A 17,974-nucleotide genomic window follows, 5' to 3' on the forward strand; every position below is an offset into this window, starting at 1 on the left:
CTTTGCCCCTCTTCCTTTACTCATTTTTACATTTATTGGTCCAGCAAAATCCACGCCACTTATCAGAAATGGTCTGGATGGTTTGACTCGAATTGCAGGTAAATCTCCCATCTTCTGCTCTCTGTTCTTTGCATTTTGTTTCAAACAAACTACACAAGTTCTCACAAAGCGTTTAACGCTATTCCCTGCATTTATTAACCAATATTTGCTTCGCAAATATGTTATCATCATCTGTGGTGGGCCATGCAAGGTCTTGGCATGAGCTTCTCGTAACAACAGCGGTAATAACACATTGTCTTTCGAAATAATGATTGGGTGTTTACGTATGAACTCTATGTCGGCATGTTTTAAACGACCCCCTACTCTCAACACCCGATCTTCATCAAGAAAGGCGGATAAAGATAATAGTCTGCTCTTAGCTTTTAATTGTCTATCATTTTGTAAATCTTCAATTTCTTCAGAGAACTCTATTTCTTGTGACATTCGTATACATGTGATGAGTGCGGTGTTTCTCTCTTCGTGCGTCAAGTAACTGCGTAAGTACCTTCTTTTTCTTTCATTCATAATATTCAACCACCTTTTGCAATATGCTACTACGCGTACAAGTTTGTCCAGGGAAGAATATCTTTGAAGTAAGGTAAGCTTTTCTTCATTCTTATGTTGTCAGTTACTAACATTGTTACAATATTTTTTCGTTTTTCTAGTGCTGTGTCCATTGGTTTCCCTTTTCTAATTTAACATGTCTTTCTTTAAATTATCTGGTCCATTCCACAAATATCCAGTGATTTTAGTTTTTCAGGCATCACTCTCTGGAAGCTGCATCCGCTGGGTTATGTTTGGTGTTTATGTAAAACCAATGACTAGCGTCAAACTTCTCGATTATTTCCAAGACTCTATTTTTCACGAATGGAGTCCATTTCATTGGATCACCATGTATCCACGCTAATGCTACTTGACTATCTGTCCATGCATATACCCTTTGAATGTCTATCTCTAATATGTTTGCAATTTGTTTTAGATGTTTACTCAGTAAAGTAGCAGCGCATAATTCTAGACGAGGTAGTGATATAGTTTTGATCGGGGCTACTTTCGTCTTTGCCGATAGTAAAGATACCTTTATCTCGCCATTTTCCTTAACTACCCTGGCATATATCACCGCCGCATATGCTGATGCCGATGCATCTGCAAATCCATGAAGTTCGATTGTGGATTTATTATGACTGGTATGGATCCAACGATTTAGAGTTATGTCTCTTAACGCCGGTAGTTCTCTTTTATATTGCAGCCATTCTTTTTGTAGTTCTTCAGGCACATGTTCGTCCCACGATATCCCACTTTTCCATAATTTTTGCAGGAATATTTTTGCAAGGACAATACTCGGTGCGATCCATCCATGGGGTCAAACAATGACGCTATATCAGATAATATACTTCTTTTCGTCATTATTACATCCTCTTCCACTCTTATTTTATTCGGTATTGACAGTGTGTCACTCTTGACAGACCAAGTAACTCCCAAAGTCTTCACATTCGTATTTCTACAGTTTGTGTTTCATCTATCTTTTGATTTTCTTTTAGTTGCCTCATGAATAATTCGCTATTAGAACACCACTTTTGCAATTTAAACCCTCCCGAATTCAAATTTTTGTTATCTGTTTTTGCATTGTAATTGCTTCATTCTCAGTATCTCTTCCTGTAAGTAGATCATCCATATAAAAATCTCTCAGTATCGCTTCTTTTGCTTCTGGATATTCAAATCCCTCATCAATAGCTGTTTGTCTCAATGTCCTTATTGCAAGATATGGTGCACAGGATGTTCCAAATGTTACAGTAAGTAGCCTGTATTCTTCAATTGGTCTTCAATCTTAGCTCTCCATAATATTCTTTGGTAATCTGTATGGTCTTTTTTATTTTTATTTGCCGGTACATTTTCTCAACGTCCGCAACAAAGCTATTCTGTGTTTTCTCCATCTCAAAATTACTGTTCGTAGTTCTTCTAGTACTGGAGGTCCTATCATCAGTTCATCGTTTAATGACACTCCATTACTTCCCTTACACGATGCATCAAATACAACTCTCACTTTCGAGGTCTCTCTTTCCTCTTTTATAACTGCATGATGTGAAAGATACACATTGTTCAAATTGTCTTTCTCCTCTTTGGTTTCAATCTTCTCCATATGGTTTAACGTTAAATATTCTTCTAAAACTCTGTTGTATTCTTCCATTAATTTTGGTTCTTTTGTCAGTCTTTTTCAGTAGTTTTCCAGCGATTCAATGCAATTTCTTTGCTGTTTGCCGGTAGTACAGGTGGATCATTCTGAATGTTAAGTTTACTATATATCGTCCGTTTTCATCTCTCGTGGTTGTTTTCTCATATATTTCTTCTACTCTTTCTCTTCTGCTGTTAGTTTGTCACTTTCTTCCTCTATTGTCTCTAGTTCCCAGAACTTTTGCAGCATTTCGTTTAATTCTACATTCAGATGCATGCTGATAAAAGGTTGGTTTTTGTTAACTTCTTCTCCGACTGTTATTTTCCCTGATAAAATCCATCCTAGGTATGTTTGTAAAGCTGTAGGAGATCCTGGGATTCCCTTGATAAGACCTGGTTGTATAAATTCATTATACACTTCTACTCCCAAAAGAATATCGATGGGGCCAGGTTGATAGTAGGTTGGATCAGCCAGTTGTAAGTCTTTCAAATGTTCCCAGTTATCTATTGTAAGTTTTTCAGATGGCATGATGCTGGTCACTCTTTTAACAATGTATGTTGTTATTTTCATTTTCTTGGAGTTATATCGTGACGAAATCTCAATATCTGCCGCAAAGTTTATGGGTGTTCTCATCTGACTCAGGCCAGATACGTGACCATTCACGTGAATTCTCTTAAGGCCCATAGTTTGAGCTGCAGACTCTGTGATGAATGACTCCTGTGAGCACGGATCTAATAATGCTCGCAACACAAATTGTTTTCCTTGCTCGTTGGTAACTTTAATTTGTGCTGTTGATAACAATGCTGTAATGTTTCCTGTTGTTAAATGATTGATGATCTCCTTCTCTCTAAGTTGATGTTTCGTTTCTCTTTCGTATTTTTCTCTGTTTTCTATTTCCGGCTTTTTCTCTTTGTTTTCTCTCTCTTGGGATTGGCAGGGTGTGTAGCTTCTGTGCAACAATGAATGATGTCTTCTTCCGCATGTGTGACAAGACGACTTGTTATTGCAATATTTTACTGGGTGACCTGGCATAAGGCAGTTGAAACAAAGTCTTTGATTCTGAACAAAATCTGTCTTCCTCTCCAAAGTTAGCTGTTGAAACTCTTTGCATTGAAATAGCACATGATTCTGTTTGCAAAATCCACATTTCATCTCCGCGGCAACGACAAATGATCTGGACTTGATTGCATGGTAAGGCTCTCTCTGGATGTTAGCACTTGTTGTCGGTATCGGGTGCATCATTTCTAAAACACGGAACCGTTTCTCTAGGAACCTCTCAAATTTAGACAGCGAAGGCAACTCATTGATATTCATATCACTCACTTCTTCTTCCCATTCTTTGTGAGTTTCCGTATCGAGTTTGGAAACGGTCATGTGAATGATAATCGCATCCCAAGAAGTAGTGTCGACGCCTTGTCCTTTAAGTTTGTTCAGACATTCCATTGTAACATCAAGTATCTCACGAATTGATTTGGCAGTCCCTGCGTTCATTTTTTTTTGGTTTATCAATCTGCTCAATATCGAATTTACAATAATACGCTTATTATTGTATCGGCCTTGTAGCATATTCCATGCCAAATCATAATTACTGTCAGTGACCGGTAAATGTTTCAAAAGATGTTCTGGTTCGCCTGACAGACAGCTCTTTAAATAATGTAATTTCTGAACATTTCCTAGATTTGTCTTGTTGTGGATGAGTGAAACAAACAGGTCATGAAATGATGTCCAATCTTGGTAATTGCCGGTGAATTGTGGTATGTTTATTTTTGGTAATTTAATTTCTTCAATTTTATTTTGTTGAATCAAATTCAAGCTGCTCGGTATTTGTGTTGAGTCTTCTAATAAATCTGTCATCTCCGCTTTCAAGTTAATGTAAAATTCTTCATATGCAGAATAATAATCTTTTGTAAAATATGACAGGTTTTCCATATCTTCCTTATTGACAATTTTGATTATGGATCGGTTGGTTTCCACAAAATTCTTCCAATAGTCGTCCAAGGTCTCTTTTCTTGCTTTGACGTATCCTCTAGTCAATCTCGCTTTGCTCGTTTTTTTGAAATTTATTTTTAATTTTTGTATAATCTCCATCGCCTGTTCTTGTTCCGCTATAAGTCCCAAAAGTTCTTTTGACATCTTGAAGCCCTTTTATTAACACGTTAATTTTGAAAAATTTTACAAGTCCATAGAATAAAAATCCAAAAAATTACAAGTTCTAAAATTATTCAAATTTTGTCTAAGTCCATAGAATAAACCATACAAATACCACTTCGATTTTTCTAAGTCCATAGAAAGAATTTTGAAAATTTTACAAGTCTTTTTAAATTTTGCGCGCTGAATTTACTAAGTCCATAGAATAAGATCCTGAAATTTTGCAAGTCTTTGACAGCTACGATTTTTCCGCTAAGTTCGTTTCACTGACACTGACACTTCACTTCACTGTACTTACCTCTTTGCACTACACTGTCTACACTTCACTTCCTACTCACTGTCACTGTCACTGTTTCCTATCCGCTCGTATGGACCACTTTGTTTACATCAAACACCGTTGCTATGCCAATCCGTTTAATACTCAACCAAATACATTTCTTATACATTATGTAACAGCAAAACGATAGCTAGTTTCTATCACGGTGTAGCGACATCTATGGGTCGATAAAATAACTAAAATCGGCTAAAACAGACTTTGACTTTGATGCATATTATCAGTTTTCAACTCAATCGGTTCAATAGTTTTGAGCAAATTGGTTGTGACAGTGATTCTGTAAGAGTTCTCTCTTTCCTTTACTTATCCATTTCAATAGGTTCTTTATTTGACTTGGACAAGCAAAAGACCGCAACCCACTTGTGACTCTTCTGGCGTTGCAGGTGTCCATGGGCGACGGTAATCGCTTACCATCAGGCGATCCGCTTGCTCGTTTTCCCCCTATACCATAAAAGGAGGATAGCTGCTGAGCATCAACTTCACTTTACATGCTGATGGAGTTAAGGCTGATTGCAAAAGGAAAATAATTATTGGTACCTATTTCATTATTAACAGTCATTATTGAAACAAGACTGGTTTCAGGTGTCAGCGATTCTTCAAGTTCCTTTAAATTAATTATTCCATTAGGTCCAACTGGCAAGTATGTGATCTTGAAACCTTCTCCTTCTAGCGCACGGCATGAGTCAAGCACACACTTGTGTTCCTGAAATGTTTAATAAAAGCAAGTTTTAGATACATTACAGCATAATAACTATGCATTCAACTAATGAAGAACAAAGCTTCAAGTTCCGGTTTTGTTCCCCAGGTTGGAGCAGATATTTACTTTTGTGAAAATGTGTCTAATAAGGTCCTTTGTGAGTTGATAAATAAATACATTTTTTTATATATAGCAGGGGAAACGAGCATGCGGGTCACCTGATGGGAAGCAATCACCACCGCCCATGGACACCTGCCAACACAAGGGGTATCACAGGTGCGTTGCCGGCCCTTTAAGAGCCTGACAGGCTCGTTTTTTAAGATCCCTAAGATATTTTAGTTGTGCGTGGAAAAAAATTGCTTAAGTTTTGTATGAAAAACAGATGTTTGTTCTTGAGACTGAGGTGTTTAACATGTATTTAAGCATCTCCCTATCTATCTATTTAAGTATTGTTTATCTGTTGCTTAGTACTCATAACACAAGCTATGGTAACTTTGGGGCATAGTATTAATTTTCCTAATGTGAGATATACATGTGATTTCTGCTTCACCTTAATGTGATCCTAATGTTATAAACAGGCTGCTCTGTGTCCACAGGTCTGTACCTAAGGACATAGACCAGCAAAGTAACTCTACTTTAAAAGGAAATTCAGGAAGCGTTCCAGTATTACGTAATGCACTTTGGGGGGATGACATATTATTATAATGTCCTCAAAAGTGGGAAATTCGGGTGACACTCTTTCCCGGCCCGGATAATACCGGGATGGAAATACCGACCCTGTTTTTCGTGTACACGCCCATAGAAGCTAATGTCAGTTTCTATGGGCGTGTACACAAAAAACAGGGTTGGTATTTACATGTCGGTATTATCCGGGCCTGGCCTGGAAGTGTCACCTGGAAATTTGCATCATCAGTTGTTGTTCTTGGCCTATAAATGCTCTCATGCTGAGTTGCCTGTGTGGCTGTGCCAAAAAATGCCAACTTAATTTGGAAAATGGCTAAAGAAAAGCTAAAAAGATTAAAGGACATCAGAAACAGGTATTTGGATGGTATGGGCTTGTTCAACGGAGGTGTAAATGTAATTCTAAGTCGACCGCTTTCAGAAGAAGCGATGCTGATTCACAGAGTCATTAGACAGGCCTTTGCATCCAGACGTGATTTTAGTGCAACAGAGAGTGTAATATCTGTAGTGTGGTGTATATATCTGAGGCTCCCCATGAGGCTGACATAGTCTTGTTAATATGAAGCCTTGAGTTTTGAAATAAATATTATTATTATAGTCATATGTGGAGTGCTCAAGCCTCGTTAAAACATTAGATTTTTTTTAAATAGAAACAGTGGGTAGGAATGGTAAGTGGAAAGAAAATCTCCAAAAATTGTGTTACATATTACTTGAACCTCATACGGACTTACAATTTGAGTAGTAACAATATGCTTCTTTCTTGGTGAATAAAATCTAGCCACTCCTTTTACTGATATGTTGTTTGACTCTGTTGCACCAGATGTGAAAATTATCTCTTTAGGATCGGCGCCAAATTAGTTTGCGCAACTTGTTCCCGGGCTTTTTCTACAGCTGATTCACTTCCCACCCATATGCATGAGTTCTTGAATGTGGATTACCATGTTGACCAACAAAGTATGGCAGCATTGCAATCCAGCACTCTTGGGTCCTGTAAATCAAGTTCAATGAATCCATGCTGTTAATATAAATAAGTACAAAAACAGAATAGAACGTAATAGAAACAGCTTTCGTCAATTTTTATATTACTTGTCAAACTTACAACTGGGGTTGTTGCTTGCGCGTCAAAGTACAGTGGCCGTCCGACCTCTTCATGTTTAAAGAATATTTTTCATCGATATCTGAAAACAAAAAATTAAGAACAACTTTAAAACAAACATTTAATTTGATACACAATTACAAAAGTGAAGACAATTATATGCGCATCAGCTAATACTTTCTGCCTTGCATTACTAAATAATCTGTGACAATACCTTACGCTGCCATTCATTCACCAGAAAGTTTCCTCAACGCGCGTTATGTCCTGTACTGGAAATTTAATCGATCTTTAGTAACACAAATTCGCAGTTTCTTGGGGTGCCGAAACTTTCAATAGCTTACGAAGCAGGGGTAGTGATAAATTTTGCTAAGCGAAACATTTTGTATATTTTGCTATTTTTACAGTACGCTGGAATTTAACATTCATGCAAGCCGAAATGCGATGTACGCTACGCGTTCGTTCGCTGTCTGCAGTGGGTTGAAACTCCATACAAAAAATCTAATGTATGGAGCTAGTGACTTTTTTGTACCAACCTCTCCAAAATAACTTATTGGTTGCCATATTTATGAAATGATCTGTGTTTAGAAGATTTCACTTAAATTATAATATTTGCAATTCTTCACATTTTAAGCTGTGAAAAAAAAAATAAGCGGAAAAAAATATTACTAAGATAAATAATACAATATAAAAATAATTCTGACTGGATATCCTTTTTTATTTAAGTAAATGAAAAAAATGTAGTTCTATTTTTCAATTTTATATGGCAGCCCACAAACCTTCATCTGCTGCGTGGGAACGGACGCCTTCGCGAGATTTTGTGTTTACTGTTTGAATTTTCGTGTATTTTGGTGTTTTGTTTTGTTAATAGCGTTGAGTTTGAGATTATTTCTCCTCCGCATTAACTTTTCTTTCACTAAAGTGCATTTATTCGAGACAGGACTCTAGTTTTTACCGTTATTTTCACGGCTGTCCTTTACTAAGAAACCATTCAACATGAGGAGATGCGAAATTTGTGGTATTCAAGAAAAACATTGTGAAAACAAAATGTTCTTTGCTAGATTTCCTCTAAGTGAACATGTGTAAGTAAAGTTACTGATAAATCTGATAATAGGTGTTGAGGTTATATTTGGCTGGCCGACGTCAATTCGTATTATATAGTATCACGACAATTAAATTTTATTTCAGTTGTAAGCAGTGGGTGAAAGTAGTTGGCAACGAGATTTCACAAAATCGAAAACCCGGCTGAAGAAGAAAGCCATACCAAAATTGGGACTTCCATGCCACCTCTTTCTGAAGAAATTCTTGAAGGGTTTCCCCTAAAGATGGCAAGAACAGCCAAGGTAAACACTTTATTTTATTTTCAATTTATCTCTATTGCAACTTGACTTACTGCATCTTATAATAATAATAATAAAATAATAAAAGATATTGATTTAATAGTTTGTTTACAAATTCTACATAGGTACATAACAAATAATAAGTACAATCAAACTATCAAAAGGGAAAGCGACTCAGCTTATGCCTGCACCTTGCAGAACAAAGTCCTTGGCTAACAGGCGCTGTTTTTCAGTCGCCCCCATAAACCATAACCCTAATAAATACCATCAATACACATGCACATATTTTTTTTACATACAATATATGTTATAAATTAATTTGCTTCGTCATCAATAATAATGCTAGGTATTTTGAGTGTATAGTATAGTTGCCGGTCAGAGCATTAGTAATAGACAGAAAAATTGGCTATACACACTAATTATATTTCACCTGTATAAGTTAGTGGAAGCTTCTGGCTAAATTAAACTTTGTTTCAGGTTCAGCTTTGGAGTTGCCCAGTGTGGAATATTTACATGCACAGCCTTCTACAAGTGGTGCGCAGTGTAAAACTGACAATACAACAGGTAAGCTATCACTGATAAAATCTATACCTTATAGCATAATTTAGAATTTTAGAGTTGATCTGATGATAAAGCTAGCGGGTGACCATAGGAACACTGTGATAAACAACACAACTGCATCGAGTTTGGACTCGTTTGTCGTCTTGACGAGTACTTTGGTAACCAGGGGCATATAGTACAGTCAGCAAAAAAAAAACTTATATTAGAAGAATTTTCAGAAAAACTTTTATTGAACTGTTTACGGAATCTTCATGTATGAGTCCAACTCGCACTTGATCATTTTTTCTGTATTGTCTGTGTTTATGGTACACTTCATGTAATAACACTCCTCTTTTTGCGTTAGGGGTTAAAAATAGGTTGAGCTGCTTAGTAGTTAGAGGAGATAGAAATGGATATGCATACATACAGGTCAAAATATAATCCTCCTTTTGGGCTTCACCAGAATCGGGTAAAAACTACAGAATTAATTTCATTACATTTGGCATGGCAAGTAGATTGTTTATCAGAGGTATACAAAATTATGTATTGTCAACTAACTCCAAGATCACCTTCATTTCATTTCATTCATTTGACAAGTAAAGACATATTTGACAATAAGGCAAGAAATTGTAAGAAAGTTGTCTAGGTAAACATAGGTCATTGACCTGCAATATGACAAAAATTGGATTGTGCGTACCAATTTTATTTTATCTTGCATTAGTTAGTGTAAGCTACTGGCTAAATTTAACTTTGTTTCAGGTTCAGCTTTGGAGTTGCCCAGTGTGGAATATTTACATGCACAGCCTTCCACAAGTGCTGTGCAGTGCAAAACGGACAATACAATACTACAATACAATACTTGTGTAACGTGAAACTGTATTTACCTATGTAAAGAAAAACAGATCCATGACATGAAAATAAATTATTATTAAGAAAAAAATTTTTTTTTTCTTTAATTCGATCATTTAATTAATAAAAAGCGCACCACTACGTGCCGTTTTTTGACAATATATCGATAAAAAAGCACAACACTATGCTGTTACAATATCGATAATATCGACTGTTCCTAACAACACTACTTGTCAATGTGACTTTTTCGGCCCTGTTTAGTCTGTGCAGTTCGTTTCTTGATATTGGCACAAAAAAGACACTGAATTCATACTACAATCGTGGTATTGTTTTTGTATGAGAGTTCCGACTCTTAAAACGTAGTGATTATATACTCTTTGGCTGTCTGTCTGTAGTAGTAAGTAATGTCACTGTCAATGTCAAAAATTGCACCATAATTTTGATTCGTGTTAATCTGTGGAGTAATAGGCATAGCAAAAGGAACTAAAGCCTATACAGAAGCAACGCTGATGTGATAAAATTCTAATTTAAATTATACTCACCGGCACAAAATTGGGCCCACTACTATGTTGTATAACAATACCTATTACAACATGGATTGAATGCATAGATTAAGGACCAGATTTTCTGCCGCTCAGCCATGAATCAGTAACACACACAGTCTAAGATGATTATCATCTTGGGCCGTTTTGTTTTAATCATCTGGTTTTAGCTACTCGATACCAAATCCTATCGATTAAGTCGATCCGCTGAATCTAAGACTGTAGTAAAACTCGACGGCTTGGGTCGTAGTTCTCTGCGCAAATTAGGTTTACTCACGGTGTTTTCCTTCACCTTAAAACTTATGGTAAATTTATTTATGGCCATTCAAGCAAATGGTCGTGGGTTCGAGGCTGGGCTCGTACGTTTCCGAATGGAATGAGCTTTACGGTGAAGGAAAACATCGTGAGGAAACCTGCACATACCTGTGAAAAAAAATGTGGGTTGGGTGTGAAGTTTCAGATCTGCACTGGGTTCTTGTGGGAACTACGGCTTATACCCTCTCACCCCGAGAGGTCTATGCCCTGCAGTGGGATGTATATAGGCCACAATGAGATGATGAGACAGCTATGAAGTTATATTTCAGGATAGGTAATATTTCAAACAACAGTAACCAGCCAGTGCCATAAAATACAAAACATAAAATCTTAATCTAAATTTTATTTCAATCAAAAATATCATCATAGGTCAGCAGGGTTCGCTTGGGATCCTTGGGCGGGGGTGGGTTGCGTGGCGAAGCGGCTGGCGTCCAGGAGCCCGCGGGCGGGGGCGGACGACGCGCCGGCGTCGCTTTCCAACCCTCCTCGTTGCCGTCCAGCGCTGTGATAGCGTGCGATGCTATCTCCGGTGTGTCAAATGTCAGGAACACCCTGTACAAAAATAGTCATACATATATTAGAGATTGGTGTATGACAACTTCAATAAAATAATTGAAACACTGGGCTTGCATTATCCTGCTTTTTAGCTCTCTGGCCTGAACCTGAGAACCTGACTATTAAGCTTAAGGTTCCAGGATATTTGTATGAAAAGTACAAATATTTTTGCTTGAATTTTGGATGCTAAATGTAGATGTATGTAAAAGTAAAGTATGTTTATCTATTGACCATATTATAAGCTATGGTAAGTTGAGGACTAGTTCAATTTGAATCAATTGTCCCATGATTTATTTATTTATGATTTAGGATACCTTTAAGATGAGCGAGAAGGGATATGTAATTCTTATACAAGTCTGTGGTATTGTGTAACATGTACCTGAAGAAAGAAAATTTATTATTGAGTGATACTAATGATAAATTTACAGGAACCCACTTTTCCTCATCTCCTTCTTGCGCGAAAGTGAATGGTTCATAGGTCAATAGGCGGCGTCTGAGAACTTCTTCTGTTATACCAGTCCCTGCAACCTGTATTGTACTACTTCGGACAGCATTTGGAGGACCTGAGGTGGCAGGAGTCTCACTACCTGGTGCATTGCGTGGGCCCTTTTCTTCCCTGTAATAAAGAAAAAATTAATTTAAAATAATTTTCGTTAAGTATGAAGTATTTTTTAACTTTTTACTCGACTACGGCAAAGCCACAGGAAGAGTAATGATTTTAGCAGTCTATGTATGTTTGTATTTTTATAAATCTATACTATTATAATACAGAGTGTGACTGGGAGTGTGGCTTGTTTGTATGTAGATTGTAGGGGGACCAGGAAGTAATCTCTTGGAGTACTGAACCCATTCAAACATTTCTTGAAAGCTACACTATTCCGGATAAACAAAGGCATTGGCATGCATTGGGTCAATTTCAGGGTAGGCAGCATTAGGCGCTGCCTACTCTGTTTTCTACTCAATGCATGTCACAGAACATAGTATTTTTTTATCCTTGGAAAGTGCTGTTCTTGCAAGGACACAAAGTTGCAGTCAATAGTTAGTGCAAAAAATTTACATACTTATCTAATGCCGTGACAAAGGAATCATAGAGATATTTGACTCTTGGTGCTGGTTTTTCTTCTGGAGGTGGGGGTTCTTGTGATGCACTGAAAGGTTGGTATGAAGCCACTCCTCCAGCTGCTCCCGCAGATCCACTCAGCTTGCGTTCTCTCCCTGTTTTTACATTTAACATACAGTCAAGCTATATGTTACCACCAACCACCATAGGACCTTATCATAGAAAATAAACTTCGAAAACGGCTTGACCGGTTTTAACGAATTTTTTTGTGTATATTTGGTAGGTCCGAGATTAAGACAAACTATTTTTCATTGTTCTACATAGACAGAGTCATGGGCAACAGCTAGTAGTTCAAAGAAGATGGTTATCAAATGATGTAAATGTACTGTAAAGACTGTCTTTAACCCATCAGGGGCACTGGGCACTAGGACAATGGAGCTTGAATTATGAGGGGGCTATTGTTTGTGGGGCCCTGGACATGTGCCAAGTGGCTAGAGGAAAGAGGGACCTGACTTAGGGGGCCCTGGGGTTGACATGGGCCCAGAATGCCCAGTGGGAAAGTGGAACCTGATTACTATGGTTGAATGTTGCTTCTTGTTGGTTGGTTGGTTGGTTGGTAAGTTTTATGACAGTAACAGGGTGGAAAATGAGAAGGTAGGTGGGTAAGTAAGGACCACCATCCATGCAACACCAAGAAGAGAGCTAATATAGAATACCTCAAGGGTGACCTACATGGGCTTTTTGGGCAGCAGCCCAGAGCCCCTTTAATATGAAGTGCCCCCAAACCGCAAAATCGAAATTTTTGACAAAATCGAAATAGTTGATTAATTAAGTACCCTAGACCCCAACCGAGTAGTGTTTGGTTTATAAACTCTCCGTCCACTGCCGTCCAGGAGTGGACGCTTCTGGCATACCTCATTTGCCATGTAATTTCATTGGCCATCTTAATGTCCCGTATGGTGTTGGGTTAGAACTACACCTCTCAATTTCTTCCATGAATGTCGTAAGAGGCGACTGAGAATATAGGTTAAGGTATACAGGCGACAGGCTGTAAAACTTAAAACCTAAAATTGCTAAGTGGCTCCGAAGCGGTAACGTTTTGTGTGATCTGCCTATAACCCTATTTGGAAATACAGGCTTGATGTTTGTGTGTGTGTGTAAAAAATACCAAATAGTTAGATTGTTATTTAATCTTATTTCTCACTTTAATATTTGACTTTTCGTACCTGCTCGTGGGCGCTTGAAACTAGCATTTTGCGGTTGTGGTGGTGGACTTTTAATAGCTTGAATAGCACCACTTTTAATCAACTTTCTAGCAATTTCACGAGCGTCTCGAGCTTCCGTAGGTCGTTTAGGTAAAACAGGCTTTTCAGGTTCTTGTTTAGGCGCCTTTAGCGCTTGGAGAGCCTTTTTCTTTTTCTTTAGTTTCTGGTACTTGGCTTGTAGCATTAGTTCCTCTTCAGTAAGATTGGAAGGAAAATGTAAATAAACCATAATAATATTGTTACAGGGCACAGAATTCTTCTTTAAATACTAGTAGTGCTTCTGCTCGTCGTTTTACAATTTTTTGTTATTGTTTTCACCACGGGTTTTAACTTCTGTTCGTGTGTACTGTAGTTTTTTTTTTTTTTTTTTTTTTTTTTTTTATGGCCCGCACGGTTTGTGCACTGTGGCCCGGGGTAAAAACGGGGAAACGGGTAAAGGTTTTAAAAATCATCGGTAGGAACGGAATTTGGAATATTGAATAAAAAATCAGGTGTTAAAGGAATAGGATATTAGAAGAGGAAAAATATATATACATATAAGTTGTATTGTCTAAATTTTAATATCATTACATAGGATAAAATCTGCTAAAAGTTGATATACATGGAGGTCAGCTGTTGAAAGTAAGCAGGATATGATGAAGGGAAAGGAACTTGAAGAGAAATGAGACCTTTGACAAGAGCTGATCGGTCGCGCCGAAAGCAAACAAAGATGATGTGGTTTAAATCAGCTTCTTCATATCCACATTCGCATGTGGGGCTGTCAATAATATTGAGCTTAGCAAGGTGAGCTGGGGTGCAAACATGACCCAGTCGCATACGAGTCAGTATTGTTGTAACCTTTTTACCGAATCTCAGTTTCCAAAACCAGGGCTTTATGGGTATAGAAGGTTGGATGGCACGATAATGACGACCCTTAGAACCGTCTTGGCCCAGGATTCACCCAGGATTCCCTGAGGTAAATCCCAGGAAGAGCTATCAAGTCATGCGCGTAGTTTCTAAAAATATTCACATCTCCACTCTCCACTGCCTCATTGGCTATTCTGTCTACTCTTTCATTTCCAGATATCCCACAGTGAGCTGGAACCCACGCGAAGGACACGGAATAGTTTTTATTTAAACATGTCAGTAACAGATTTCTAACTTCAGAAATGATCGGAAATTGGTAATGTGAACCGAATGGGAACCGGGCCAGAGCTTGCAAGGAACTGAAAGAATCTGTAAAAATAACAGTTTTACTGAGTTTCATTAGGATGATGTATTCTATTGCTTTCGCTAGGCCGAGACATTCGCCTGTAAACACAGAGGATTCAGGAGGGAGTTTGGTTTTCTGAACAATATTGTAATTTGAGTGTAGCACGCCCACACCTACGCAGCCATCTTTAGAATGTTTAGACGCATCTGTAAATATCCGATGCCATTACTGTAGTTTTAATCGGGACATTACATTGTATTTGTACTCACAACTCCGACAAGACAAGTACAGCAGGGCTACTACTAAACTCGAAGTTCGTATCATACCGCCCCTCTCGCTCTCGTATTTAATAGTATAGGTGTCAGAGGGACCGCACGACTCGAACTCGAGTTTCGTAGTAGCCCGTACATTTTATTTATTTATTATTCTTTCCTCTAGGGGAAAAGGCAAAGGTTGAACACCATACAGATACAGCCAAGTCTTCGTTGTACAGTCAACATCATAAATAAGTGATCATTTCTGTACCTTGTCGCTTTCAGTCGTTACACAATTTCGTATGTTTTCAAACTGACGTTAAAGTGACAAGGTACAAAAGTGATCACAATATTTTATGACGTGGACTGTACGACAAGTGAACTACGTGAACTAGAACTGCAGCGAGCTTGAGCTTCTGAGGAACTAATTGACAGTTCAGTCAGCTGTCATTTGTGTTTTTTAAAGATGCTTTGGATAAGTAAGTAGCTTTTAAGGTGAAATAGCTTTGAAATAGAGATGAATAAAAGTCATAGAAAGAAAACTACATTATTATTGGATAATTCACAGGTGGTCACTAGCTAGCTACATATTAGTAATCTGTGGCACAGAATATATAATGACGTACTGACGTATGGTGTGTAAGCGCTATTACCTGTTTTTTTACTTCTCATAAATAATGATGTGCCACAACCGGTAATCACCGAAAAGTTTCGGTAAGTACGTATGTTATACGTATTCAATGTTAAGATATGAACGGATCTGTGACATGTACTAACACAAGTAGGGCAGTTAAGACATTCTAAAAAAGGTAAAATGTGTCTGATGAAAATGCCACCGTTTAGGTGATATTTCGACTTTTTGCAGATGTTGATGTTTAAATTTCATTTTGTGCGGGTAAATAATAATGCCTAAAATAAATTAAATCCAGTAATTATTAATAAATAAAATTAAGGGGACTACTACGAAATTCGAAAATCGTAGTTCGTATCGTACCGTCCCTGTGGGACGGCAAGAGACGGAGTACGAAATTATACACTTCGTAGTATAGGGCTAGTCACCTTGTTCCCCCCTTTTAGAAGTAGGTACCTAACGGCGATTTAAATTGTAACCTTTTAAAATAATGCTCTTTGAATGCTCTAAAACTTTTACTAACAGGATTTTTGACGTGTTCAAGAATAATCTGTAACTTTCATTCATAAACTATAGAGAAGGTACTTGTGTGATTAAAAATAACAGTAAATATGTGTGGGAATGATTTAATTTGTATTGCAGGGACACATACCAAATTAAAATAATAATACTCAAGTTATATTTAGTTTCAAATTAATTATAATTTAGAAAATAGGTACTTAGTTTTATTTTGAAAAGATGTATTAGCCAAGCTTCAAATTATTTTTAACACCATGAGAAGAGAAAATCCGAAGACATTTTAATGGGGAGGTTACCTACCACTATCGCGTGTTTCAATATGGTTTTGTGGGTTTTCTAATAAGAACGCTTTTAATTTTTTTATTTGCTCAAAAAACTAAATCTAGTGGGTTTCTCAAGAATGAATGAATAGGTAGGTACTTGGTAGGACCAAATTGGTTCTTGTGTAATTATTTCTGAGATGTACCATTCACTGAGTTACACAATGGAATGATTCATTGTTGGTGTGCCGCTGTGTGTCGTTATAAGTAACCCATAATGACTAAGCACTAGTGGTCAAAATAAGTATTGAGCAAAATCTATAGAGATTCTGACACATAACTGCATGGTGTATAGTAGGTATGATGACTTGCAGGACAAAAAAGTTGGTAACATTGTTATTACGCACCCACCGCGGCACATACGATCTTATTATTTATAACGTGTAGGTAAACCAACATAAGCGGCACCTTTCATTGCATTAGCCTCATTCCTCGTTAGTCACTGAGTACTAACTGTTGCAAATTAACGCGAGAGCTGACTGAAATAAAATAAAAATGGAGTTCGGCTACACCCGCACGGCTATCTTTTTCGTGCTCTGTATTTACTTCGTGCATAATGTAGTTGGGATGCCCAGAACGGTCCCAATAGTCCCAAAACCGGAAGATGTGGTCCCGGCCGAGTCGTTTGGAATGAGGGAATTGGTAAAATCAACGACTGACGTATCCATTTCAAGTGAGTACAATTTTTTAATGTAGTAGGTGCTTTGCTTACCTGTTTTTTTTAATTCCTTCTACGTATTGTAAGATCGATTTTTACGCGATTTTGGCTAACTCGTGTGATTAACATTTGCGTGGAACAAATCAATAATTAGTCTGTCTAGTAAGGTCGATACCTACATCGAGAGGTTGACACTCATTAATTTGTGTTGTTTCTTTTTCAGGGGTCAAAATTCCAGGCCGTGTACCCTGTAAGTTTGAGGACGCCACAGAAGACGAAGTCTGTATGGAGCATTGCATACCAAAGGGATACTCCTACGGAGTATGCGTCAGCAAGACTTGTACTTGTGTTTAAGAGGAAAAGTTACAATGACACATTTCTCACATACCTACGCTGTGCGAAATAAGATTTTTAGAAGCTTAATATTTAACTACACCTCATACTATTATCTATTCTGTGACCTCATTGAAGTGCGAACAATATGTACCTACTTGTGCGTCAAACCATATAAGTATATTATGAATAAATCAACATTTTGAGAAGAAAACACTGCTTTAATTTGCATCCTCTTAAATTACTAAGGTCAATAAATGAATAGTCAATGTGTAATTACAACTCGTTTAATTGCAACAATGTTTAACAGTTATCGTACTCCCTAACTTAACAATATTTACTGGTATTATGTATCTACCTATCAATTTAACCAATTTGCTTTTAAGTTAATGCAGAATGTATAATTTACATCTACCTTACGACACAGAAATGTTACCTG

The 17,974-nt window shown here is 37.4% G+C and overlaps 3 protein-coding genes, 1 long non-coding RNA gene and 1 pseudogene across 4 annotated transcripts in view; 2 read left to right on the forward strand and 3 right to left on the reverse strand.

The window, feature by feature from the left end:
• Nucleotides 1-17,974, forward strand: part of LOC141444342 (uncharacterized) — a 208,539-nt gene that overhangs the window by 73,520 nt on the left and 117,045 nt on the right. The gene's annotated exons all lie outside the window — the stretch shown is intronic.
• LOC141444341 (irregular chiasm C-roughest protein-like) overlaps nt 1-17,974 on the reverse strand; it is a 213,308-nt gene that overhangs the window by 66,716 nt on the left and 128,618 nt on the right. The window lies entirely within an intron of this gene.
• Nucleotides 5,176-7,222, reverse strand: LOC141444031 (cysteine desulfurase, mitochondrial-like; annotated as a pseudogene).
• On the reverse strand, nt 11,072-13,978 carry LOC141444127 (negative elongation factor E-like). The gene is made up of 4 exons (XM_074109559.1): nt 13,590-13,978; nt 12,365-12,518; nt 11,740-11,919; nt 11,072-11,300 (listed from the first exon to the last, which is right to left on the reverse strand). The coding sequence occupies exons 1-4, from the start codon at nt 13,855-13,857 to the stop codon at nt 11,096-11,098; spliced, it is 807 nt and encodes a 268-aa protein (XP_073965660.1). The 5' UTR covers nt 13,858-13,978; the 3' UTR covers nt 11,072-11,095.
• LOC141444216 (uncharacterized) lies at nt 16,851-17,749 on the forward strand. The gene is made up of 2 exons (XM_074109692.1): nt 16,851-17,217; nt 17,426-17,749. The coding sequence occupies exons 1-2, from the start codon at nt 17,040-17,042 to the stop codon at nt 17,554-17,556; spliced, it is 309 nt and encodes a 102-aa protein (XP_073965793.1). The 5' UTR covers nt 16,851-17,039; the 3' UTR covers nt 17,557-17,749.

This window comes from Choristoneura fumiferana, chromosome 29, assembly GCF_025370935.1.
Source record: "Choristoneura fumiferana chromosome 29, NRCan_CFum_1, whole genome shotgun sequence".
Classification (NCBI taxonomy): Eukaryota; Metazoa; Arthropoda; class Insecta; order Lepidoptera; family Tortricidae; genus Choristoneura; species Choristoneura fumiferana.